At 40.7% G+C, this 27,076-nt stretch overlaps 3 protein-coding genes across 4 annotated transcripts; all 3 read right to left on the bottom strand.

Moving 5' to 3' along the window:
- Positions 1-202: 202 nt before the first annotated feature.
- LOC116688629 (G-protein coupled receptor 22-like) lies at positions 203-15,410 on the bottom strand. The gene is given in 3 exon segments (XM_032514785.1): positions 203-3,482; positions 3,484-4,244; positions 15,080-15,410. Coding segments are annotated over 2 exon segments (1,500 nt in total). The 5' UTR covers positions 4,134-4,244; positions 15,080-15,410; the 3' UTR covers positions 203-2,632.
- A 2,196-nt stretch (positions 15,411-17,606) lies between these two features.
- cidec (cell death inducing DFFA like effector c) lies at positions 17,607-23,077 on the bottom strand. Of its 2 annotated transcripts, none has more exons than XM_032514795.1 (6): positions 22,983-23,077; positions 20,803-20,871; positions 20,557-20,710; positions 19,998-20,147; positions 19,157-19,341; positions 17,607-18,331 (listed from the first exon to the last, which is right to left on the bottom strand). In XM_032514795.1, exons 2-6 carry the CDS (start codon positions 20,853-20,855, stop codon positions 18,151-18,153), a joined length of 723 nt encoding a protein of 240 aa, XP_032370686.1. In that variant the 5' UTR covers positions 20,856-20,871; positions 22,983-23,077; the 3' UTR covers positions 17,607-18,150. The 2 variants fall into 2 exon arrangements, with proteins under 2 accessions (XP_032370686.1, XP_032370685.1); XM_032514794.1 differs by lacking the exon at positions 22,983-23,077 and adding an exon at positions 21,222-21,434.
- Positions 23,078-24,378: 1,301 nt separating this feature from the next.
- Positions 24,379-26,208, bottom strand: LOC116688635 (urocortin-3). Its single transcript, XM_032514797.1, has 2 exons — positions 25,805-26,208; positions 24,379-25,213 (listed from the first exon to the last, which is right to left on the bottom strand). Exon 2 carries the CDS (start codon positions 25,201-25,203, stop codon positions 24,826-24,828), a length of 378 nt encoding a protein of 125 aa, XP_032370688.1. The 5' UTR covers positions 25,204-25,213; positions 25,805-26,208; the 3' UTR covers positions 24,379-24,825.
- Between the last annotated feature and the right edge of the window lie 868 nt (positions 26,209-27,076).

Genomic DNA, 27,076 nt, shown 5'->3' with positions numbered 1-27,076 from the left:
AGGGTGTGCATTGTACTCATGCTGTTTCCTTCACAGTAGGTTCCATCGTAAGTCAAAGTATCACAGCTACACCCGAGGCCAAGGCTTTTTATAATCAGAAATATTGTTTGCATATTTTTTTTTCCTCGCATTTGCACGATCTCATAGCAGAAAGCATACATTAATTCAAAAAGACATGTGTACAGGAAAAAAAGGCATCAAATACAGACCTTAGTATTTCAATTTTTATTCATATACGGTAATTCAACATTGCATGGTGATACATTCACGTAAAAACAACACCATAAAGCAAACTTATAAAGATAGCATATTCTTGGTGTAAATGCAGTATAATATATATTTTTGTCATGTGTTTACATTCAAGAATACATCAATTGTGTGTATATTACACAATCTCTGAAATGAGCCCCAGTGTGTGTACATCATCAGAAAAGTGAACACACAAGCAGGTAGAAGGTGGAAGTCCTATCAAAAATCCTTCAATCTGTGCTCAGCTGTAGTAACAGGTTGAGATGACCATGGGGGGGACCACATGTTTGGATGAGCCAGCTGCAACTGAAACACTCTAAATCTAGAAAAGTCGGTCTATGATCACATACAGACCAAGTGATTTTTACTGCTGATTTAAGAAAAAAATTGAATTAGTCAGTATTTACAAAATGTACATTATTGTTATTTTAAAGGAGAAATGCATGCTTTACAGCATGCCATAACCCCAAACTAAACCACAGTGGAAAATTAGATATAATGCAAACAAAAACAATTGACCTGGAATGAATACTAGTTTTTTTTAAGGTTGTAAGTATCCTTTTTGTTTTGAGAATGTGTCAGAACGGTTATTTTAAGATTGTCATTTTTGGTGATGCACTGGACTGCATTATATTAAAAGGTGTTCCTATTATTTTCTCCTCCTATTTTCTTTTTTTACTATTAGCAGTAGTTAGCAGTTTTGGTAAAGAGTCATTGCTAAAGGAGTAAGATGAGATGCTTGATAGCACTCCCACGTGTGCATAAACGACGGTGTCTGAAATCGCAAAGTATCAGTATGTACTTAATATGTATAGGCCTACTACTACTACTACTACTACTACTACTACTACTACTACCTACTACTCGTTCATCATACTTTTGTGTGAATTAACAGTAACCCGTATATCTTTTAGGATGCACTGAGCTGTAATTACCACGTCACTTTCTGAGAGTTCTTTCCGGTTGGAGACATGTAACCATGGTAACCCGTGCCACCCTCAGCTCTACCTGCATCATCAGATAATGCTTAAATTACTGAAAAAGGCAAGCAACTAGTCCAACGGTCGCAGATTTCTATTAGTAATGTAAATTGAAGCATGATTGACATAGATAGGTGAGGTCCCTCCCCTTCTGGTAAACCACCATTCAACCTTATTTTGGAAAAAAAATACTGAAGTGAATGAAGAGTGACAAATAATGTTTTAATCTTGTTTGATTTAGACCATGATATAGCTATATATATGATGTTTGCAAATTTAAAAAAAAAATAACTTAGCAGTCTCAGTTTCTTGTAAAACTGTTGATGTACAGTATAGGAATGGAAATATGTAGCCTGATTAGAAAGACTGCTCACCCCAAAGTCGCATGAACGACGTCTTGCTAAAGCTATGATACCAGTGTGTTTTGTACCAGAGTGTAACGTTACTCACACAAGCAACAGGTCTTGCTTGTTATTTTGCTTCCCAGCTGATAAAAAGACACTGGATAAAACGCATCAGCTAAGATAATGTTACATGTGTTGTAGAACAGATCTATGCTAACTAGTTAGCTTAATCAATGTGCTTACCTTCTCCAAGCAGTATGCAAAACATCAATATTACATTTTTAATTTGACATAAATTTAAGAGCAAAAGAATTGCATTTACATGAAAGAGCATTGCAAGATTTTTTGTAAACACTGTAACATTGAGAGTTTAGTAACTACTTATGCTAAAGCAAAACTGCATTTAATAATTCACACTAGCCTTTAATTGTTCTCTGACTTGTTCCCCTCCTACACCCGGAAACATTTACATCTCATCATTCTATCATCGCTGTGTAAATATCCAGCATGATCCCTTTTAAGTTCAGAATACACATATACCATCTGAGCAGAACTAAGACAGAGACAATATTAAATACATTCAAAGAGTTTGATAAGCATTTATTTGTTCAAAGTGTCAATGTTTATTTTAAAGCTGCCTTGGGGCATTTAAGTGGGTGGCAGACCAGTTTATCTTCTGCTAAACACATTCTTTGGAGCTGTTAGGTAAGCACCACTATGAGAACGCTCTATCATACAAGTCCATTTGGAAACAGACCTCACAACTTGAAACAGTGCAAATTATATGCACTTTTGTGTTTGCTGTTGTATGATTTTCTTCAGCAGCAGAGGCTGTGTGTACCACAGTGACGACAACATCCTGCTCTAACTGATGCCTGAGGTGAACATTAGCTGTGTTTAGCATGGGCTTGCTGCTGGTGGTTACATTGAAACATCTCCCAGAGGTGGAATTGTGTTTTTCACATACTGGCTTCATGCACCAGTGAGTTTCATAATAGAACACACCTGTGACTCTATCCTGCTTTTTAATTGTACTAACCCGGCCCATGTGTGTCAGTCTCAGAGGACCTCTGCCAAGCAGTGGTCTGTACCTTTACTTGCTTCCAGCCGCACCTGCCGGCTGGTTTTTCTGTTCTCCACCCAGGAGTTGTGTATGATAGTGCCCCCTGGTGAAGGGTCTACCTGGAGCAGGGACACCACCCTTTTCTTAACCTTAGCACGGAGGGCACGGCGTAGCTTCTGTCGGGTGAAAGCGTAGAGCAGAGGGTGGGAGACAGTTGTGCCGTAGGCCAGGGCTAAGAACCAGAGGCGTAGGCTGACCAGGGCTTCACTGGGGCCTATGCCCAGGATAAGCATGTTGGTCACAGACAGGGGAGCCCAACAGCCCAGAAAGGTGGTGATAATGATGAGGGACATCTTAAACACCCGCCTCTGCCGCTCACGTCGATCCCTGTGTCGCCGCACTGCCCGCCTCAGGGCAATGATGGCCGACACAGAGGCCTGGACGCTTGTGGTAGGCATGGCGGTTGCAGCGTTTGTGTCAGAGGTGACTAGTGGAGCAGAAGAAGACAGCGCAGGTGGGGAGGTAGCTGTGGGGGTAGGGGAGGAGGAAGGGATGAGAGGAGGGTGGCTAAGCTGTTTAGTACCATCTGTGGTGCACTGCTCCCCTCCTACCTCCCCACCACTATTATTCATTCTGAGCCCAACCTTTTTTTGTCTCTTGTGTGGCCCCCTAAACTGCTGGCCCTTCTTCATGTGGGAGCCAATGCGGATGTTTAAAGCCCTCAATATTCTGGAGTAGGTAAACAGCATGACTGCCACTGTGGTAAAGAAGATGGGTACCTGCAGGATAAGATGGATATGCATACCCAGGCCTGTGTGGTAGTCCTGCCCGCCAACACACAGCAGCAGTGGAACTGATACCATGTGAGGACAACGACAAGCGTGTCACCTTCCCTCTCTCCTCTGCTCCTTCTCCACTGGACCACTGCACTTCTAAGAATGGGATAAAAAACACAGCTATCGAGGTGACCCAAACAGCAGCCAGGAGCAGCGTTGCTCTACGTGTTGTCAGCAGCCTGTTGGCAGGCCGCACTGAGATGTCATATCGGTCCAAGCTGATGACCAGGATGTTGATGGCTGTGGATATGCTGGCAAAAGTGACACATGCCTCGTGGAAGCAGCAGAGCAGGGCCAGGTTTGGTCCTGGAGGCAACAGCACAATCACCAGAGTGAGGGGCAGACACAGCACACACACCGCCACATCCAACACATGCAGATTGACAGTCACCATATTGCTCACAGAGTCCACTAAATTGGATTGAGAGAAGTAGAGCACCAGCACCGTCAGGTTGCTGCTGAAACCCAACACTAGCTCAAGCATGAGAAAGGATGTGAGCGACACCTGGAAGCCCAGTGAGTATGGCGTGTACCAGGACGCCGGGCTGCTTGGCAAGTCCCCTCCTCCATGCTCCTGAGGGACTCCCATTCCCTCCAGGCCGGCCACCGTCCCGAGCCAGTCACTGGAGGCTGGGCCTGCTGTGTAGCTGTCAGTCTCCATGACGACCTCTCAGCCCTCATATATTGTATCTGTCACACTGTTGATGAGCTCCCATGATGCACCAGGCTGAGCTTCCATGATGCAGGGATGAATAACAGCTTGGTGACAGTGCTGAGAAGACAGGAACACAATTCATACAGATGAGAAAAGAACTGTCGAAGATAAAATCAAAACAAACACGTTATCTCTTATAGCATGTTAGACATCTCAACATTACTGTTACTTTGGATAGAAAAGTCAAAACAGACCCATGTTGACCAAAAGATCAAAATCCATCTATCTATCTATCTATCTATCTATCTAAAGATTTATCTTTCCATAGATTTATTGTTAGAAATATGCATGCATCATTTGCAGATTGAACAGGTGCTGCATTATGCATCAATCCAGCCTTCAATCTGTCTCCTATCAGTATCCCTGATTACCATTTAGGTTCAGCCACAGCCTGAGACCTGCACACAAGCTGTCAGAACCGCAGGTTGCCACAATACGCCATCAAAGTGTGTACTGGAGCTCAGGGGAATGGGCTTTTGAATTTTTTTTGATAAATAATCAGACCAATAAACTGCCCTCATAGTGAATCAATAAAAACAACACATTCAGCAACGCAAAATTAGTTGTGATCTCTAGTCTGCCAGCTGTAGTAGACCACATGATTTATGTGAAATACCTCCACTGCCAAGAGTATATTTATTACATGAGTGTGAGTGCCAAACTCAGTTAATTCATCATTTTGTATCAGCAACAGTGTCACATCTGAAGAGTTAATTGACTAAAATAGCTGTATGGAATACAAGGAATAGCTGTAGAAAGGTGAATCATAAAACAGATTTCAGGGAGATTTGTGTGATTTAAAACAAGTTAAACAAATTGACAATTTTAACTATGGATGAACCTACCAAAACAAGAAATTTACTGAAGCACATTTCACACATTAAAAGAATTGTTCTGAAAAAAAAGATGTCCGCAAGCACTTCTAAAGCTCACCTACATATCTTGTTTGTTTAATATGAACACAAACAGAAATGTAAACATGCTTTAAGGGGGGCTTACTGTACATGCTGTAACTATTTCTTGACAAACAACAATCTGTCTGCCAAGCACACACTGTCTGTGCAGCATCTCGTCGATTGACCAAAAAACTCACTCTAGCAACAGTGTTATTGGTCCACCACTCACAACGCTGTAAAACCACAAACTGTTGTTTTCATATTTTATATTTGTGTGCCGATAAAACAAACTGGTCTTTAGTGATCAAAGTGATCTTAAGAGCTGGTAGGCATATGTGTGTTGTTTTGAAAGAGCTAGGCTAGCTACTTTGAAGTAGCTAGTGCTAAACTAATTGCGTTAAGACTCTAGCTTTATACTGTACATAACGCACGGCCAAACATGAACAAACATAGAGCTCCAAAAATTCCAAACTCTCTTTAAAAGACCTTGTAGCACCTATAGTCTGGAGACGTTTCTGTCACTTTGTTTAGACATTTCGACCTTAGGCGAAATTGATTTTTAGTATCTTGTTAAAGGCACAACAGGTGCTTTATGAGAGAGAGAGAGAGAGAGAGAGAGAGAGAGAGAGAGAGAGAGAGAGAGAGAGAGAGAGAGAGAGAGAAAGAGAAAGAGGGAGAGAGAGAGAGAGAAAGAGAGAGAGAGATACATTGCTTGAAGAACATTTTTTTTGTGTTTCTTTGCGTTAGACCAGTTCTCCTGTTGAGTTCAGAACAAATATCTAAATGTGAACCTGGATTTAGGGTTGATGATCCAATCCATTATTTTGAATTCTGGTTGTGGTGATTAAGGGTGGTGGCTTTAACTCATTCTTTCTTAACGATGGCATGAAATTGAGGAGAAGAAAACTATTTACAAGTGCTGACTTCAGTTAAATATCAACCAACAACTAGACTGCTGTTATGTAGTGCTGCAGCTCACAGGTCATTGATTGAACATTTGTTGTGATTTTTTGTTATACCTCTTAGACACCCAGACAGAGTTTTACTGTTGTATTGACAACCACAAGATTAAAAGCAGTGTGCACTGTGCAGAGCACAGCTGATTAGAGGGTGGCCACTGATTGCACCTGTGGGAAATCAATTCTGTGACTAAAATCGCAGCTTCCTTTCCCCTAAAATCATTCAAAGGTGAACATTTCAGCATTAAGTCTTTAAACATTTGTTGACGACCCTACAGATCTAATAGATCAACTCTTATCTGCTGGCAACAAGACATTCGGTTGAGCGATGGACTCTCCCAGTTTCTGTTGCCATGGAAACCCTACTACAGTTCTGGCAGAGGTGCCTTAGTAACGAAGTGTGTGACACCGAGCTCGTTGGTGACGCCATGCTAGTGACAGGGAGATGGTAGAGAAGTAGAGTTAAAACATCTCTCAACTTCAAAAAAAGCTTGAAACTTAATACATCCATACGAAAATGATAAGGGAGACAAAAACAAATTCACATACTGATGTACAACAGTCTGTTTGTACGTTGACTTTCATGTGTCCCTCTTCAGCAGAAAGGAGGAAGAGATGGAGGTCCCTTGAGATCAACACTAAAGCAACATAAGCCAATTATAGAATTCATGGAAACGAGGCAAATTTCTACAGAACTGTTTAAGCTAGCGAGGAAACCGTTGGCAGATGCAGATTTAGGGTTTAGCTTAAAACTGTTTTTAAGAGAGAGATATCTCACGGGGTTGTAGAAGAAATGAAAGGAGGGATACTGGGGAAAGTAAAGTTTAAAAAAAAAACAGCCAGTAAAGAATTGAAGGTGTGCATGAGCACAGCCCTGCAGCCACTTTGCTTGACTCATTTTGGAGGTTTCCAGCTGGTCCATTCGTGAGCAGACTGTCTGATTTCCACCAGAGGCTGGAACTGCAGCGTGAAGATAAGGGGGCATGGGAGGGGGGCTGTCAATCGAAAATGTAGAGAAGTGGCGGATTTTTGTTTAAAAGAAGGCATGCATCACCTGGAAGTAGGACATCTGAAAAACATGCTGGAAACCTGAGAGAGACAACAGAAAATCTGAGGGAAGAAAGTAGAAAAGAAGTGTGAGCCAGGAGACTGGTAAACAAGATGTCCCAGGGTGCCGAGGTGGCAGCTTTTTTTTCCACTCTAAACTCCTACATCACTAACTGCTGCTGGTTTCCTGGTAGCCTGCAGAACAGAATGCATATGTCCCAAAAGACTCCACTTACAAGTGAAAAGCATGATGCCTGCACGGGTAAGATGCTAAGCACAGAAAAAGTGGGCAGCCAATCTTAAAACTGCAGCGGAAAACCAATCTGGTCATAGAATGGAGACTAGAACTCTGAGGTTTTCCTGTTATATAGGCATTAATGGCTTGGCTGTGCTAAATTTGCTTTATTTTTAGGAAATGTTGGTGTGATTTTTACACAGTACCGTTTACTAATCTTACAAATCAGTTACATTGGTTTTCTGCATGTACCACTGTTTAATCTTGGTTGAGTTGCAAAAGCCATTCATGTGAAGCAGAAGTGTGAAATATCAATAAATATGACCCTGCTATGACCCGAAGCGCCTCATGTCTGACCCTGGAGAAAAATGTGCTGTTTCACACTGTTCTTTATCCTCAAGTTTGTTATTAAGAATGTTGTCCCTCTTTGAATCTGAGTGATCTTAGGGTGAGTTCGGTTTAAGGCTTTGCAAAGCCCTTTTTATTTCCAAATCCAGATAAAACCTTGTGAGAAAGCAACTCCACCACTCCTGATGACTAACTATCAAACGGAGGCAGGCAAGTGGGAAACTAGGTGCATTTCTAAAGATGGCTTCCTAATTATATCGCCTGTGAGTGGAAGACACTCACCAGGGTGTGCTCCAAGTGACTGTTTGTGTGACCATTTTCTAGCTTTGCAGAAGGCAATTATGTCACCTAGACCCTACTGAGAAAGAACTAGGAAAAGGTCAAGGAGATGGCATTTAATCAGTGGATGCCCCGTCTCAGCAACACCTTCTCCATTTACCCTCTGACAATGTAATGAGGTCGGAGGTGAGAAATTACATATCTTCATAAAACAACTGACTATCAGGTGATAATGTCAAGAACCAAGAAGTTATGTAATTTTGTGATGTCAGTTTTCTGAACGGATCTTCCACATTAATGCAAGTTGTGGAAAATGTATAAATGTTTTAAATTACAACACTTTACAGTGCATCAAAGCCTAAGAAGAAGTTTATTCACAGACCGGTACACCGCGTACAAAGCTACCAATTTCTACACATATAGGCATGCACCGAATTCCGGTTCGGATTCGGCCAAATATTGGGCTTTTTGACGGGGTTCGGTTTCTGCCGAAACTTAGATTTTTTTGCCTTTTTTATACTGATGCAGTAAGCTGTGAGAAAGTGATGTAACTTGTAAGCAGAAAAAAGCGTTGTTTGGCAGTATTTTCAGTCAAAAGAAGGGGATTCAAGTCAAGTTTCACATTCAATTTGCGATGATGATTTGTCTTGTGGTGGCAAGGACCCTAAACAATACACAACACTGCTGCTGTTAAAACACTTGTGTATAGGTGTGGTGTGTCACTGCCCTTAGCTAACGTTAGCTTTCTAATTTCACCCACCAAACATGCCTTCGTCATACACTGGTTAGCAAAGATTGTCACAAAAAAAATTGTCACTCATCTGTTGATAGCTATGTGCTTTCCTACGACGTGAAAAGCGTGCGTAAATTCAACATTAAGTTGTTACATTTAAATATTTTAGAGAATCTGTTAATGGACTGAGGATGGGAGTAGGATTCAGTATTCAGTTTCGGATTTGGCAGAATCTTAACCAGTGGATTTGGTATTTGTCCAAACCCCAAAAATCTGGATTCAATGCATCCCTAATCTATGCCCTATAACCGTTTCCCCGCTGGTGTAGGAAGCCAGAAAATATGTGATGAGAGACTGTATAACATGTATAATTGAACAGCGATCACATCAGCATTCCCCCGGAGCAGCAGCACAAAGATTAAACGACAGTGAAGATAATCTTAATATTCCTGTGAGACAAGCTGATGTAACAGGTTGTCAAAATGATGTATAGTGAGAAGATAGGAATGCTGAAGAAAGGTACACAAATAGCAATGGGGAATACAGATTTAATGTAGGATTTGCATGGGAATACTGTGGAAATTGTGTTTTAATCAATCCAGTGTTCGATATGTTGTGCTTTTCTCTCTCAGTGGAAACCTAAACAGAGCCAGACACCACTGGGTGCTAACATTGTAATTAAAACAAAAACCTTTCAATTGTGATCTCATATATATTATATATATATATATATATATATATATTATATATATTATATATATAATATATATATATTCATAATATATATTATATATACTATATAGTGTATATATATATATATTTACTGTCATGTTAAACTCATGCAGTGGAATGTGGAATGTAACTAAGTACATTTACGCAAGTAATGTATTTGAATAAATGTTTAAGGTACTTTATTTTTATGTACTTCATTATTTATGAACTCCACGACATTCTTTACCACTACAATTCAGGGCCAAATATTGTACTATTTACTCAACTTTATTTATTTTACAGCTTTAGTTACTAGCTACTTTGCAGATTTAGATTATGCACACATATACATATTAGTTAAACAAATTATAAAATGAACATAATGATCAGGGTGAGCATTTTAAAAGATTATATTTATCTATTTGCATTTTTTTTGTGTCTACTTTAGGTTAGGTTAGGTTGATGAAATAAAGTGGACCGCCGCACAATTTGGCAGAAACTTGATTTGAACAAGACATGACTCATCAGGAAAGCAGTGCACAAGAATAGAAAGGACAGCATTTAAGCATGAGAGTCTTTAGTGTGAGGGGGTGAGTAATGACAAAGGTATATCCACACAAACACAAACACACACAAACACGCACACACACACACACGCACACACACATACATATATACTCCCTTTGTGCAACACCTACCAGCATGTGTGTTAGCACAAGGGTAAAAAAACTTAAGCGGTCTATTTGAGCACTTTCTTCAGTCACCATGACATGATGGAGACAAATGTCAAGTCAAAGCACTTGCAGGCCATTGCCCATCCTCGGCGCTGTGGGCCTGGGAGAGCAGTACACACATATGACTACAATTGCGCGCGCGCACACACACACACACACACACACACACACACACACACACACACACACACACACACACACACCACACACACACCACACACACACCCACACACACACACCACACACACACACACACACACACACACACAAAACCACACACACCACACACCACACACACACACACACACACACAGATGTACAACAGGAGACCTGCTGAGTTTAAGTGGTCTTGTAGCTGTAGAATAAATACAGATAGACAAAAGTATCATCTGGAGCAGCATTGGAGTGTATTACAGGTTGTAAATGTAAGGGATTATTTTCTCTGCTAGCAGATGAAATGTAAAACAATAACAAATTGAATACAGAATCCCCACGGAATCTGACTCCCAGCTGCGTGTCTGCCATTAACAGGCAAACTCTTTGTGGCATGACTCCGACCTTCAAATGTTTAGACAAATACTCCAGTGACATTACATTTATCTAAAATTAGAATCATCATGTAAACTGTAATAAGCATTTTACATGCAAATAAATAGTTCTATACAGCTAATATGTCCATTATATGCATAGTTGTACAGACCCATAGTGGGAAGCGGGACTATGCAAAGCCCCACTGGGACTGCACACATCATTTCAAATAATCACACTGTCAAAATTAAAGCTGGTGGTTTGACAGAACAATCCAAACTCAAGGGTTGTTGCTGTTTCCACAAATATTTCCAAAACATGCTTTATCCTTTTTTTGAAAAATAGAATATAATTCACAATAGATGCAGTATCGTTATGGTTTAGATTTCATTACACTAAAAGCGATGATAACTCATATTCTATTTGTTCTTTATTGGTGTTTGGCCTCCAAAATATTTTAAACTTTGTTAAACAAAAAAATGAGTTGCCAGTTGTACAACATATACGATCATACTATATACTGTAATACTATATGTCTTATGATCTACACAAAGAAATAAACACATGGTGCATCCCAACACTCTGAAACTCACTGCTGTGTTAACAAAGGAAGGGGGCGAGCAGGGTCAACGGTCTTCTTAATTCGGATTGGTTTATTGAACCTCTGTCCAGGGTTTTTACAACCCTTAATTGTGGCTGGAGGAGCAGATGTAAAAGGCATGTCGGACAGCATGAAATATTAAGAAATACAGAGTGCTTTAAAGGGAAAATATGAGGGAGAGTAAAATCAAGCAAACCCTCAGCTTCTATGGGAGACTCATCTTTAATGAATGTGTCTCTTAAAATGACCACCGAGGAGAAGTCTGATAGATGACTTGTACACACAGTGAGTGAGTGAGTGGACCTATTACCATTTTAGTCATTGACCAGAATACAATACAAATCCATTATTCAGACAGACTCTCCAACAATAGGCAATTTAGGCTCAAGCAAAGCATCCAGGCTCTCACTGATAACCTTTGTGTTGTCCTGTTACCTGAATGATTTCCTGCTACGCTGAAATATAGACCTGAAATAGTCAGCCATTAAAAACTCAAGCTTGGGGAAGAAGCAAGTGGGGGAAAGGAAGAAATAGAGACAAGAGAAAAGGTGTGTGTTCAACTGACAGATGGATAAATGCTGAACAGAAAGCCATTTAATGAAAAATGATGAGGTTACTTAAGAAGGAGGCAATTAGAAGACAATTTATCCATGTGTGTGTAAGCTGGCGACAGCAAGAAAGAGAAGGGATGATGCTGTATTGACGCGCGCCGCACACACACCACACACACACACACACACACACACACACACACACCACACACACACACACACACACACACACACACACACACACACACACACACACACACACACACACACACACACACACACACACACACACACACACACACACACACACACCACACACACACACACAACCACACACACACACACTTTCTGTCTTCAGCAGGATTTCCTTTCATTCCTTTATGTTCACAATCAAAGCCGTCCACAGAACATGGGGACGGTGTGGCGGAGGAGACGCAGCTTAGACCCAAACGCTTTCATCAAGACTTCTCTCTTTTTTCTTTCTTCCACCTCCACACTGTTGCAACCAACCCCTCCTTTCTCGATAATTCTAATCTCGCCTGCTGTGTCTTACTGCATTTAGTTTCACTTTCATAGTCTCTATTTGTCCCTCTGTACATCTCTCTTTTTAGTTGTTGTGTTCTTTGACATAATACACTGTTGCTTGTGACAGCTGAGAGAGAAACTGCATGATACATCATATGGATTGTATGAGAGTTTAAATTGGAATTATTTGATTCTGTGACAGCAGAATGCCTTTCCGAATAGCTGAGCAGCATATTGTTCCATCTGTCAAAACTGGATATGGTTCGCTTTATTGGCTTTACAAGGGCTTCATAAAACACAACCACAGCAGTAATACTAGCAATGATAACTTTAATTTAAAAGTATCTGCCAATTATTTTCTCAATAAAACATTTGGTCTAAAAATGAGTGAAGTTACAATTTCTAAGAACCCAGGGTAAAAATATATATATTTGAGAACTGAAACCAGAGAGAACTATTTTGTGCTTTGTAGTTTGCAGATACATTATCATTATCAAATTGTTGATAACACTTGACAACAAATGAGTCAAAATATACCTGCAAGGAACAAAATCCTTTTAGTGTATACCTTTTTTTGCAATCAATTTTTCATTTAAGCAAATAAGCAAAAGTGCAAAACATTGGTCTAGATGATAATGTACAGAGAAGTACACCACACATACTGAAGAAGGCAGAGTGCATTTTAACGTATACCTTAATCTGTTTCATATTTAGGTATACTGTGCATAATTATAGAGACTTAAACAAGTTATTAACCAGACCTGTGGCAAGTCCCAAAGGTCTCTTATGCTCCTCACTCTGCCTTGATAAATGGATGATAAATAAGGTTTAACCAGGGCCGTACTTGATAGAAAAACATCTCAAGTCCGATGTTTTACTATTGTCTTGGACATGTTGGTATTTTGGCTCGGCCTTGTCTCTGACTCCGCCATTGGATTCGGCAATAGTCTCATTGGTCTCGACCGAGTCCAGCACCATATGCTTTGTTTCTAAAGTGACCTCCGTCAAAACAAAACCATTGATGAAGCGAGCTTGTTCAGAAAACAGGTATTAGTTTCATTCAAAATCCATCAAGGGGCACCCAGATAGCTCAGTGGGTTGAGCGGGTGCCCATGTACAGAGGCTTGCTCCTCGACGCAGCGGGCCCGGGTTCGAATCCAGCCTGTGGCCCCTTTGCTGCATGTCACCCCCCTCTCTCTTTCCCCCTTTCACTCTGTCTGGCTATCTATCTAATAAAGGGAAAAAACCCAGAAAAAATAACTTAAAAAAAAAAAAAAAAAAAAAACCATCAAGAACAGGCACTGGTATTGGTCGCCTGGTATACGCCCGGCTGCGTCATTTAGCTCAATCATCAAGCATCAATCATTTTTATTTAGTCCTCAGACATAATGTCAGTGAGCACTTTGTACTATGAATTCTTCAGGACAAGTAATAACATCAATAATGGGAACATTTCACTGACACCTTTGTTGCTTATTTGTTACATTTTCCATGGGCAGTTCAGAATGTTCTTCTTACACCAGAATAACATCTAAAATGTGAAATTGCACTTTAGTTTTATGTGACTTAATTGGAATTGTAAATAATATGGCATTATTTTTGATCCTACGTTGCTCTGCACTTGCTTTTGGTAACATTACAAATGGTAATAATAAAGCAAAATGATCATGTTTAGAAGATACTGTCTCTCACATAACATTAATTATGAACAGGTTAGAAAGTGCTCCATAAGAGGATTATTTTTGTTCTGTCTCGGTCTTGACTGTCTCTCATTTGGACTGCTTTGGACTAGTCCTGGTCTTAGCTTTGACTTGGACTTGACAAAGGTGGACTTGACTACAGCCCATGGGTTTAACTATTTTAGTTAGGTATTCTTACCTAAAACTGCTAAGGAAGGGGAGACAGAACCATATCAGCAACTATCAGACTGTCAGACGGCAGTGACTATGAGTAATAGATTACGAGAGGTGTATTCATTTTATATATATACATATAGTTATGTATATACATACAGTATATACATGCGCTGTTGGCACACAAATGCACAAGTGCAAAACATCGTAAATACCATCCTAACAGACCACCAATCTTTGATAGGCTGCAGTATGCATGGTGAGATGTTTCCAGCGAGCTGCAGTGAACTCCCTCAGGAGCGTGGGAGAAATACACAGCCTCAAAGCCCGTAACTGTGTCAAGCACCTACTCCCACATCCAGCCCGTGGTTTCTAAAAAAACCCTGATTCCTCTGCTAAATCGATATTTCGTTGAGCTCTGACTGCCAAACAGCACATATGGCGGTGTACTGCTGTGCACTGCAAGTAGCCATTCTCTCATCAAATAAAAACATTTTGTATGATATGCATCACAAACACAGTGTTTCCAGTTCATAAAGATTTTGTTAAATATCTACACTTACGTTAGGCCTATAATTAAGAAAAATTAAGAACAGCCAACGCTGCGTAAAAGTTCAACTAAGACAAAAAAATAATAATAAAAATAAACTGCGTCTATACGCGTGAATTTGAGTGCACGTTCCTATCACACAAACTTATTTAATTGGCAATTTATTGTTGGACCGGATAAGTGGGGGTACACCTGCGTGCCAACTGTTTGCCAAACGGCTGCGCAATTTTACACTAAAATGTCTTTCTCAGACTAACGGCTGCACACACAAAAACTGAGATGCTGCAAAATAAAATAAAAAAACAACAACACATGGATTATTTAGCAACCCTGCACTCTTACCTCTTGAGTCGGAGTCGTGCGCTCAGCGACCCATCATGCCTGCAACCTGAGCGTCGATGGGAAGCGTTCCTTCTGCCCGGTGGAGCAACCGAGCACATGCTCAGCAGCAGCAGCAGCAGCAGCAACAGCTCCACCAGGGACCACCGACAGCAACACAGCTCAGTGGGACGGACGGGTAGAGCTCAGGCTCCTGATGCTCTCAGGATGACTTCAGCTGACTGACTGGGAGAGGAGGGATCTAGTATCGAGGTCATTTAGATTAAATTGGCTCAAAACTCCGAATTTGTCTGTGATGCTGGTCTTGTCTTTGATGACCTACTTTAGAACTTTAAAGCCCCAGTCAGAACTTTTGGGTGGATGAAAATTCACATTATCATAAAGGTTATTTAGCCTAGGCCAGGGGTCTTTAACGTGTTTGAATCCAAGGACATCTTAACGAGAGAGATGGATCAGGGACCCCCTACCTCATATTTTAGGAAGTTGCATATTAAACTGGCAATATAATAACGTGAAGGACTGTTGTGGGTAATGTAGGCAGCATGTTTTGACGAGGAAGAAGTTGTACATAAAAAAATGTACTGCATGATGCATGCATTTGGATCCTTTTTTTAGGGGTCCAAGCCCGAGGATGCGTGCACCGCAGTAATCGCAAGGCGATACGCGGTTCAGCAGAGCTGCAAAGACCTCAGCCAAAAGAAATGACCCACATCTACTACTAGGTGGCGCTATAGCAGAGAAAAACACGTTTAGCCCTATAACTCCCAAACCGTACATCGGAAATTTAAAAACTTACATCCACGCGTTCCCTGGATCCTAATGAATCTCGTGATACAGGCCACGCCCATTTCCGCCTGGACTTTTATGCCTGAAAAATCGCAATATATGGAAAAGCAACTTTTTCGAACTCCTCCTAGACCATGCAGTGGATCAGCACCAAACTTGGCACATAACATCTCCAGACCAACCTGACAAAAGTTTGCATAAAGAATTTTTATGGGATAAAAATTGCGCGTATTACGCGCAAACAAATTTTTGTAGCTAGCTATGAAAACATTGTCTTTGCCATATCTCGGCCAATATAAATGCTATCAAAGCCAAACTTTCCAGTATCGTTTGGTATGACCCTTTGAGGCTCAAAAAAAACCCTGACGAACATTGGCCACTAGGGGGCGCTACAAATACCAAAAAAGTGTATTTCTCATGAACCGCTCATCCGAATTTTACAAAATTTGACGGATACTATCTAGGCCCACTCCTGAGGCGGTCCTCACAGTGGGGTAGGGATTGGCGCGCTCCCCGGGTCGCTGGGGACAACTGGCGCGGGGAGGCTTGGACCCCGTTGAAACTGCGTGCAGTTCTAGTTTTTTTTTTTTTTTAATCGGGAGCCTGACAATGTCATAGGAGTGTAACTGTTGACGAGTAGGATACTCTTAAAAATCTACATTTGTAACGTTTCTCCAATTTAACTGTCAATTCATTTGGGAGTGACAACTGGCTCCAACCCTGTGTTAATGTTTTTTTGGTGGTGTGGACCCTTTTATTTATTTGGATCAGAGGTTGTGTATTTTAATCACCACATAATTTACAGTAGGCCTACATCTATCGTTTTGAGGTCAAAATGTAAAGTTTACTAAGACAACATCATAGACTGGATATTTTCAGTTGGATCATCTGCACACAGTGAAAGAACACTGAAGCACAACAGATGTAGATAACACCATGAGACAGACCGCATGCACCTCATGACTCATAGGATGGGAGGGACCACAGTCATACGCCAACTCTTGACCTACTTAATATATACCCATAACATAAACTCCAATACGTCCAGAACTCAGCTACCAGCCTTCTCACGTCCACCAAGCGCACATCACTCCAGTTCTCCGCAACGTCCACTGGCTCCCAGTCAAACACAGAATCACCTTCAAAATTCTTCTCACATACAAAGCACTAAATAACCTTGCCTCTCCATACCTCTCCAACCTTCTCACCTGCCACGTTCCCACTCGCCTCCTCAGTTCCGCCAATGCAAACACCCTCAAGTCCATCAGACCTAAGCTCCGGACCTGTGGAGACAGATCCTTCTCAGTTGCTGCACCCACCTTCTGCAACGCCCTCCCCAACCACATCAAACGGTTAATCACCCTACCATCGTTCGAACAGGCCCTCAAAATTCACCTCTTCGAACTTGCTTTTTCCTGTTAAGACTTTCAGTTTTTCCTCCACTTCTCCTGCTTTACCTGTGCTTATCCATCCACGTCTTCCTTTCCTTTTTGTCATGTCTACGTACCTATTGTTTGTAAACCAAAACTGTAAAGCTTCTGAGTGTTTAGAAAAGTGCTATAAAAAATTAAATTATTATACCTCACACTTAACTTCAGGGTATATCAGACAGTCAATTTGGTTAAAAATCTGTCCACTGCTTTTTTATTGCCACCTTCCATTATGAGATGGCAAAAGTGGCACTTCAGCCACCAGCTGAAGTCATCATCTCTCTTCTCTCTCAGTATAATGGTTTGCTTACATCCCCTCGCCCCCTGCAGCTGCTTGCTCTTCTTTCGTTCTCTTCCTCGGATTTTTTACGGCAGAGGCCGGCTGCAGCTGACAGGGCAAGGGACAATTAGGGAAGCATGGGAGAGACAGCTGGACCCGTTACCAATTACACTGACTTTGACCAGGAACCACAGTGCCACACACAAAGCCAGTTATTGGGCTCACTCTGCACATATAAGTCTACTTGTAACCCTATTGTGTAAAGCCTTAATTGGACTTTCATACACAGGAAAATAAAAAGTGTTAGTTTTATTTATTCATCTCCATAGGAAAAAAAGTTACAAAAGTGAGTAAAAAGGGCTTTCTGAAGAATAACTTGTACCAGCTTCAAAATAGGGAAACAGCGTGTAACAAAGTGACTGTGAGACAGTTGCAATGTCTGAAATGTTCGCAAACTGCACAGGAAACTGACATGAACATGAAGAAATCCCCAGTTTCACCTGTGACTATTTACATTGTGTGCAAAATCTAAGAGTGGACAATGTTTTTGCTCCACCATCGTCAGCTCTAGTCCATCATCAGTGGGATATCTTTCCAAGTAGCATGCTCTGCAGCTGCCTGATCCTGCCTTCCTGTGGCAGCGCCAGGCTCTTCTCTGCTCGCTCATCATCCTCCAGCAGCTGCTCGATGTAGCAGGAGGAACCCAGCAGGATATGGCCTGTGGCTTGCATGGAGAAGATGGTCCATCGCAGAGCCTCCCTGGAAGCACAGCGCAGAGAAAGGTCATTGATAGCAAATTCCCATCTGCGAAGACGGCTAACAGACACACACAAACTGCATTTGATTAAATTGGAATACACATATGTATGGGAATATGTCATCTCGAGTGTTTATGATAAAATAAAACATGACAGACCACATAAACTGACAAGAAAATGACTGCCAGGAAATATACACAACCCAAGATGATAATTTCTCACATTAATTGAATCTCATAAAACTGACATTTAAGAAACAAATCTCTTACACTTTAATGCAAGCAGAAAAGCCAAATATGTGACAAGTCTCCAAAATGTAATCCTCTCTTAACTGAAGCTCTGTGTCAAAGCCTAAAACCAGCAGATCTCAGCAGTGATGACATAACTCCTCCAAAATTAATCTCGGTAAAATTTAGCCTTTGTTCTTCTGCAATCTGACATTTGAACTCAGCCACCCACATATACAGTAAAATATGAATATAGACTTTACATATTGGGGGCACTGCACAGAATGCTGTAACTGGTGTTAATATTTTAGAAAAGCTGCCGATACACAGTATAAAATGAACCAGAAAGAAACTGAATTGTTAGTGGGTGGTTGCACCACAAAAGCAACAATCCACTTGGTATTTTATGGATTTAGCATGGCAATTTTCATCTCCAACTGAATTAAACCAGTACCAGGGATCCAAATAGTGCTTCTGTACAGTCACCAGAGAAATGCTTTGACATGTTAAACAAACAGACATCAATTACATAACACTTTGACTTAAAAAAAAGCATAATAATGGAAGGTTTTAAATATTTGGCAGCCTGTTTTACTCACTTCAACATGCTTTTGGCAGCATAACAGCGCAGGTCATAGGACACAGAATAAGCACCATATAGGGTTGCTTTCACATTCAGACAGCCAATGAAATCCTTGGGGTTGTTTTTGTATAGGTCAAAAGTCAGCTTGGCCACATCTTTCCGGTGCAGTGGCCTACACTCAACGAGCTGATCTCTGTATTTCTTTAAGGGGAGACAGCAACGGAAACATTAGTCAGGTCAAAGTGGTACAGAAACATTGGGCACTTCTGGCACAGCCAACTGGGCCAAATGACAGCACCCAGCTACACCAGCAGACAGCATGATTACAGACTGAAACAGCTCCTCCAGTGATGATGGGAAAGGCAAATGACAATGGGGCAATGTGTGGGTCACCAGAGTAAACATGGGGGTTTGCAAATCATTGCATGCATCAGTTCTTATGGAAATTAATTGCGTTTGGGTGAACATAATTTAAATTTAATGATACCTCTGTGTCCGCTTAATATTTAACCCCAGCCATGATTTGTCTCTTAAAAATGATGACGGAAGAAACTATTCTCTGGTGGTCTGCCGCCCTGCTCTGTGTTCTGCTTTTGCACAATGACTGACATTTACTTCACTATTCAATTTGATGGATACATTATTTGCTGATTAAATTTCACTCAATAGTCAATGTATTATTATTCAATCTACAGGAAACAGATATTTCCTTGTCTGTTCAGTCTCTACATCAATGATTCCCTGGCATAACAAACTCTGAATACAAATATTCAATCAATATGTCCAGTGTCCCACTGTGCCACTGATCAACAGTGTCACCTGGTGGTTAATGTGAGAAGGGTCCAACACTTCCGTACCAGATATGGAGTCCAGCTTTGGCCCTTCTCCAGCACCATGAGGACGGTGTTTTCAGACAGCGTCTCAAAGAATTCCTCTGTGTCCACTCCTGTGCCATCTTCATCCAGCACCAGGGCCATGATACATGGTACACTCAACGAGTCACTGACCTGAGAGCGCAGACAAAGAGGGAAAACACAAGTGAATCACTTGGTAAATTAATGTGTCACAGGTCATGTGGGCACGTTACTCATTAGCAAACATTTCAGATACGGACCATAATACAAAAAGAAAGAGCATTAATGCAGTCAGGTACCAAGTGTACAGCTGAGTCTTGTGAACTTTTACCAGCACGAACCTCACACAGGGTTGCAGCAATGATACAAGAATCACAGGCCAGTCTGGCCGAGGTCATTTGAATCCTATGTGTATTCCTTTAAACACAGCAAGATGCTTCCTCACTACTATGTCTTTAGTCTTAATGTTTTCAACTGTTTGAGTCAACGTTTGATCATCATCCACCTCAACTACATCCCAATTCCTTCTCAGCCATTTCAACACTTCACACCCCCTCCTTACCTTGTTCATCAGGTCTTCGAGCGTTTCCGCCATGATGCCCTTCTTTACACTGCGGTCAGCGTTTGTGACCCTGAAGGGCTTCGGCCGAGGAACTCGACCCGACAGGAGCTGCTGTGTCATAGAAGCACTGGCTGAGACACTGGCTGTCACACACCTGAGAAAAGATTATATGGACATTAAGTAAAGTTCACAATGTTAAACCTCATCCACTATCAACAGGTGATTGTTAGCTAGCAGTGCTCTTACTTGGTGATGGTAGATGGAGTCAGAAGGCTGAGGGTATTCATAGCATAATCCATCTGAGAGCAACTCAGCCTGCGATTAGAGGTAGCAAGGCAACACATCAACACTAGCAAAGGGTAACATTACTAACATGACAGAAGAAGCAAGTAGTAGCTTTCAGTCAATATTACAGCTTAAATGTTTATACATTCAAACAAATTAAGGCAATCGATCTGGAGATAATTCTGGTACTACATGCCCCTTTTTATGTCCTTCACATCTACATCTGTCATAATTAACTTTAATCTGTAAAAAAAAAAAAAAAAACCTTTTCTTTAATAAACTAACTTTTCAAAATGTCCCGATAAAAAGAGAAAATACACTATATACTAAAACATATATAAACTTATTGGTATAGTAAGGCACCAAGCTGTTGTCCTGACCGTGTTTGAATATAATCCGTACAGTGGTCGTTGTGATCCTGAAGAGCTGCTCCTTACTTCACTTAACCTCTCTGAAATTGTACGCTCTTTTCTCTTGCACCACTTGGTCACTGAACTTTGTGCTGATGACTCTTGAGCTTGTTGCATGTTTTATTGAGTAAGTCTCCAGTAACACTCCCACTGACCCTCCCTTGTGAAAGCCCTGGTTCAGCCCTTAAGTTTTTTTTATATAAAGAGACAGAGTTCCATTAGCTGAGCTTCTTAAAGGGCATCTATGAACAGTTTTCATTGGAACAACTTTGTACTGAAGAAATAGTCCCTACATGAAGACAGCACGGTCCTTTACCCACATCAACCTGGACATTGTTATTGGAAATATTATAAAAACATTTCAATTTTACTTTTCAATCCTTTGCGTAGCAAAAAGTAAATTATGTTTAACGCCACTGTATTTTATCATTATCATAACTGCTAAATAGCCTTTGGGGGTAAATGAGAATGTGTGTGTAGCTTGGGTAAATCCAACCCTTTAAAAAGAGACTACAAAGATGTGTGATAAGGTGACCACAAGTCTAATATATTACGTTTGTTTTATGGCTCTTGAGGAGGGCAGATTTGTCATATTAAAGCTTGCTGTCAAATGTAGCTCTAGCTCAATTGTTGAATAAATCTTATTTTAAAATTTCAAATACTTTCCGCTAGAAAAAAAATAACAATTTCAACACAGATGGCAAACAGGGGCACCATACTCTCTCTCTGTCAGAGGTCAAGGAGAATAAGTGATAGTAATGTCATAAATGTGATGAAAAGAACACATTGAAAATGTCCCAAATGAGATCATCGCTCAACGGTCGCCATACGTTCTCTTACACATGGGTGTGTCAGTTTCTGGAGGCAATGAGTGATGTGTTATCCCAGCATGTTACATAACTAAAGCTACAGTCTGAGATCTGTGAGGGGAATTGTCTTTGATTGTGCAACAATGAAATCACACCTGACCAGACGCATGTAATTAGGTCACCGTTGATCATGCTGAATTATTTATCAATGATAACGTTGACTGAGTGAATCTTGATCCTGATTGTACGCCTATATGCTAAGGAGTTTCCTACCTGGATGTCGATTTTCAACTCTGGCTGGTTACAGACCCTTTGTCTTGGCTATATTTCACTCGCTCTGTGTGTGAGTTTGAAAGTTGACACTCAGCTGAGCAACACATCATTTACACTCAGCAGCCTGCTGCACACTTTAAAAACGTAAAACCTGTTATCACATATGGAAAACAAACTTCTCAGTCCTGACAATATGTGTAAGCATATTGTATGCTATTATCATTTATTCATATTAAATATTAATATTTAAAAATTGGCGATTTTCTGTCTCTGAAGTGGGATTGGGGTTGTGTGTGAGTAACATATACAACCACTTCGAGGAACATAGGATATGTTGAGCATTCAGATAGAACAAACCCTACTCTACTAACAATATGGACAGACTCAGGTAGGCAAAAACTGCAGTTTAAATCCACGTAGAGGGACGCCTTTTACAGAAAATAAGACAAACTAGCAAATTCGTCACAAATATTGACTATCGTCATAGCGTAATGCTAAATTTGTAGTAGGCTAGGCCTAATAGAAGTGCCTTGTTTCTATAAAGTGTGTGCACAAACTTGTTTAATATCTCATAAAACAAAATGTGATAAGCCCCCATTAAAAGGTAACGTGATAAAATGTGGAACAACAGCAAAACATTCAGACTTACGCTTCCCAAGTGTTCCTACTGTCAAATCCTCAAAGCTAATTAACAACACCTGGATTAGATTGATAAACCCTAGTTTGCGCCATTTTGGACTCTCTCTTTGGACTCTCTTGTAGTAGTCTGTGGGTAGGAAATAAACAACGAGGACATCGTGTGGACAAAAGACGAACTGCTTCAGTTTAGACTCCAGCAGGTCGGAAACACTTTCTGTCACTAAAGTACAATGCGTTGTAACAGTTCTGCATTCAAAAATGTACTTAAGTAGTAGCCCTAATTTACACAAGTGACTTCTCATATCATGCTTATTCCAGTAATGTCGAGTTAAATGAAGATAACCGTGATGCGTTGCCTAACTCAAAATTGTAATGCTTTAGCAATTGGTGTTGGAAACAGCTTGGGTCCAAGTTTATTTCCTGTAATATCAGCAGATGTGGCAGAAATACACTTGCCGAGGCCAATCTGTACTTTAAACAACTTTAAAGCCAAACTGAAAAGGCTAAATTTATTTGTGCAGTTATTACAAACAATACAGTTGCCTCCACTAAAACTGTACTGTGATAACTGCTTTTGGAGTTTTAAAAAATTGTTTAAAACTACAGCATATGTACACATTTATACTATTCTCTCTACTACATGGCTATAGTGTGATGTGTGTAAATGCTGGTTTCCTTTGTGGTTTATTGCCTGTGATAATTTCTGTGGAAGAAGCCTGAGAAAAACCTTTAGGCTTCCTTAAATAGATTATCCCAATATTCAAAATAAACAACCCTGTGCTCATTAATGCTGAGACAACAATCAAATGTTAATGTCTGAATAACGTCTGGATCATTTGTATATTTGCAAGGGTTGGAGAGTTTCTGTGATGCCCAGTAGTGACTTCATAGCGGCCTTACTGCTTGCAGCATAGCTGCATCATATTATAAGCATTTTCTTGTAATATTTAATATCTTTAACTATTACAGAATTGAAGCTACCCCAGCTTGAAGTAATACAAGAAATAAATCAAGGTCATGACCGGTGAAATCAGATGAGCTGTTTATTTCACTCTGTTGCTTCACATTTCATGCTCACTGCAGCAGCAGAGATTATTCATCCCACAGATATTACTCTAATGCAGAGAAAGATAATGCACCTGTCTTAAAATAGCCGTTAACAGCCGTGACTTGTGTGCCAAATTTATCAAGTATCAGTGAACAAAGGTCCACAGAAAGGGTCTGTTCTTCTTTCAGAGGTCAATATCCTGCCTGTGTCTTTGTCCTGTTATCACCCCTGCTGTGGGTGACACAAGCTCATTTGGCTCAGATGCATTCATTTGTGCTTTATGGGTTGCTGATGCTTGTGATTATATTAAACATGCATGATATCAATGCAGAGTGAAATGAATAAGACTTGAGAAAAATATGATTATCATATTGGATTTAATTAACAAACCTTTTCTTTGAATTCAAGATTACACATGCAGACACAGGAAACAGATTTCAGAAACTGATCACAGTTTCTGAGGTGAATAATCTTTGAGACAAAAGACCAGCTTCATCTTACTTTGTTTGGCATGTTTGCAGTGTCCTTTTGTTCACATTTTTACATCATTCCTTCTATTTAATTCTGTTTTAAGTCAGTCAATGGAGTGGTGTGAGTCTAGAACAAGGTAATACAACCATATAATACAAGTATAAAAGTAAAGCAGATCTAAGCTCTAAAGGACAGATACTGACCATAATTACTGTTTTACCTGAACTAACATTGTTTCTAACCAGGTGTCGGTGCCACAATGCAAGAAGTTAACTTCTCTGTGAGGTGAGATTTTATCCATCGAGACCCTGACAGCTCCCAGGAGCCCCGCTTCTTATTTCCTCTTGCCTATTCGTGCCATCAATTCTGCATTGGCTGCTGCCTTGGTTCTCATGTCCTGGTTCTTGGCCAGGTCTATGAGGACACTGAGGATGCTGGTGGGAACATCAAGGGAGAGGGCGAAGCGGGACCCCTGCGGGGCTCTTTTTGGCACCTGGGAGGCTGGGCGCTGGGCTCGTTCTTGCCGGAGCACAGTGTGATGTTCTGATTGGAGCAATGAATTTAACACACCACTGCGGTTTAGGATGTTCACAGCCAACACCTCCCTCTGTGTGTCTTTGTCAAGTTTAGCAAGAGTTGGACTGCTCCTCTGGCTCTGGACACACAAAGGCAGCAGCAGAGCCAGGCAGAAACACACACGCACACTTCTCATGGTCAGGACTCTGCAGGGAGAGACGAAGAACACATCAGCCAGTGGCTCAAAATTGCACAACTGTGACACTGTAAGGCATCTCTCGGTGATGGCATGCCTCAGGAATTATCTTCTTCGCAATAGTTAGAACAAAAAACACATCTGAACACAGTGGTTCTGTACTGATTTCATATGTAAATCCCTCTTCAGTCTTAAAGTGAGGCTCAGGACGAAAAACAGGAGGTTTTTAGATGTAGATATAGAAATAGAAGCAGTAGAAGGAAATTATTAATTTTGTATATGTAATATACAGGATTATTTACATTTTGGTAGTCCATGCCAATGCACAAAAGGAGATAAATGATCTATCCACTGTGCATTAATTGATAGATTTGAAATAAAAAGCCTAAAAAAGACACAAAAGCATGCTGAAAAACTACTTGTTTTACTGGTTATACAGTTTTCTGCAGAGAATTTTAGATTCTCCAATATTTTGTCCACTTGTTGTATAATTAATAAAGTACTTCATCCAACTTTCTAAAAAATCATGCAATCTGTTCGGACATGTACAGATAAAGCTGGGTATGCATTATCAAGTGTCACAATCCCAATCAATACTTACTCAGTGTTGGTAACTTGACAAAAAGGCACTTCTCTTTCCTCTGGTCTAAAGCAGGGCTTTGGTAATGATCTCTTGTCTTTGACCCTCAGATATCCTATATATATATTTATATATGTGTCTTCTGTCTCCCAGCTTCTTCTTCTTCTTGTGGAGCTACTGGAGAATCAACCTGTCTGGCACGCAGTCGGATGTTCAACTGGACTTCTGCCTGCTCGTCCACGACTTTGTCTTCATCCACGTTGGTCTTCGTCTTGACACTGCCGCTACCTCTTTCTGTTTATCTTATACATCTCTACACCACATCACCCTCCCCTCATTTCATCTCATTTCCTCCACACTCATTGCTCTCTTTCTCTTTCTAATAATAATCTAACACAATGAGAATCACAATAGTTTGACTAGAATGAATTGGCCCGTTGCCCCAGTCTGCAGTCAAAGCACAACTAAAAATCCACCACCTCCCTTCAAAAGTTAAGTGCCATTATGCTGCAAAAAACCCCAATCCCTTTCTTATCGTGATGTTATGAGTTACTGTGTTGTTAATCATCATCATCATGTAGACTGGGTGACCATAGTCTCATCATAACAATGGGGGGAATAATAAATGTGAAAGACAGTTGTAGGACAAACAACAGTGTCACTGAAAAGTCTCAATTTTGATGCAATTAGATTGTCGTGACCATCTTTGTAGTTTATGTTGTTTGTGTTTGTGTGATTTCTAATGTCTTGTTTCAAGACTGATTTGAGTGAAAGTGTTTACTAATTTTCAGTAATTATACTGGCCTCCTTTCTCTTTAAATATAGGATCAAGATTCCACAATACAAAAAAAAACATTGTTCTTGAAAGAGTAAAACTCACTGAAATACACTCACCGGCCACTTTATTAGGTACACCTGTCCAACTGCTCGTTAACACTTAATTTCTAAGCAGCCAATCACATGGCGGCAACTCAGTGCATTTAGGCATGTAGACATGGTCAAGAGAATCTCCTGCAGTTCAAACCGAGCATCAGAATGGGGAAGAAAGGTGATTTGAGTGACTTTGAACGTGGCATGATTGTTGGTGCCAGAAGGGCTGGTCTGAGTATTTCAGAAACTGCTAATCTACTGGGATTTTCACGCACAACCATCTCTAGGGTTTACAGAGAATGGTCCGAAAAAGAAAAAACATCCAGTGAGCGGCAGTTCTGTGGGCGGAAATGCCTTGTTGATGCCAGAGGTCAGAGGAGAATGGCCAGACTGGTTCGAGCTGATAGAAGGGCAACAGTGACT

Source organism: Etheostoma spectabile, chromosome 4, assembly GCF_008692095.1.
Source record: "Etheostoma spectabile isolate EspeVRDwgs_2016 chromosome 4, UIUC_Espe_1.0, whole genome shotgun sequence".
NCBI classification, from domain to species: Eukaryota; Metazoa; Chordata; class Actinopteri; order Perciformes; family Percidae; genus Etheostoma; species Etheostoma spectabile.
Note: the sequence above shows the minus strand (reverse complement) of the source record. Positions and strands in the feature narration are given on the sequence as shown.

Excerpts from the sequence above, each read along its gene's own strand:
- cidec (XM_032514795.1), bottom strand. The coding sequence starts at position 20,855 with ATGGATTATGCTATGAATACCCTCAGCCTTCTGACTCCATCTACCATC. Across the intron at positions 20,148-20,556 it reads TCGAAGACCTGATGAACAAG|GTCAGTGACTCGTTGAGTGT; the intron begins GTAAGGAGGGGG and ends CTGCGCTCTCAG. Across the intron at positions 19,342-19,997 it reads AAAGCTGGACTCCATATCTG|AAATACAGAGATCAGCTCGT; the intron begins GTACGGAAGTGT and ends CTCCCCTTAAAG.
- LOC116688635 (XM_032514797.1), bottom strand. The coding sequence starts at position 25,203 with ATGAGAAGTGTGCGTGTGTGTTTCTGCCTGGCTCTGCTGCTGCCTTTG.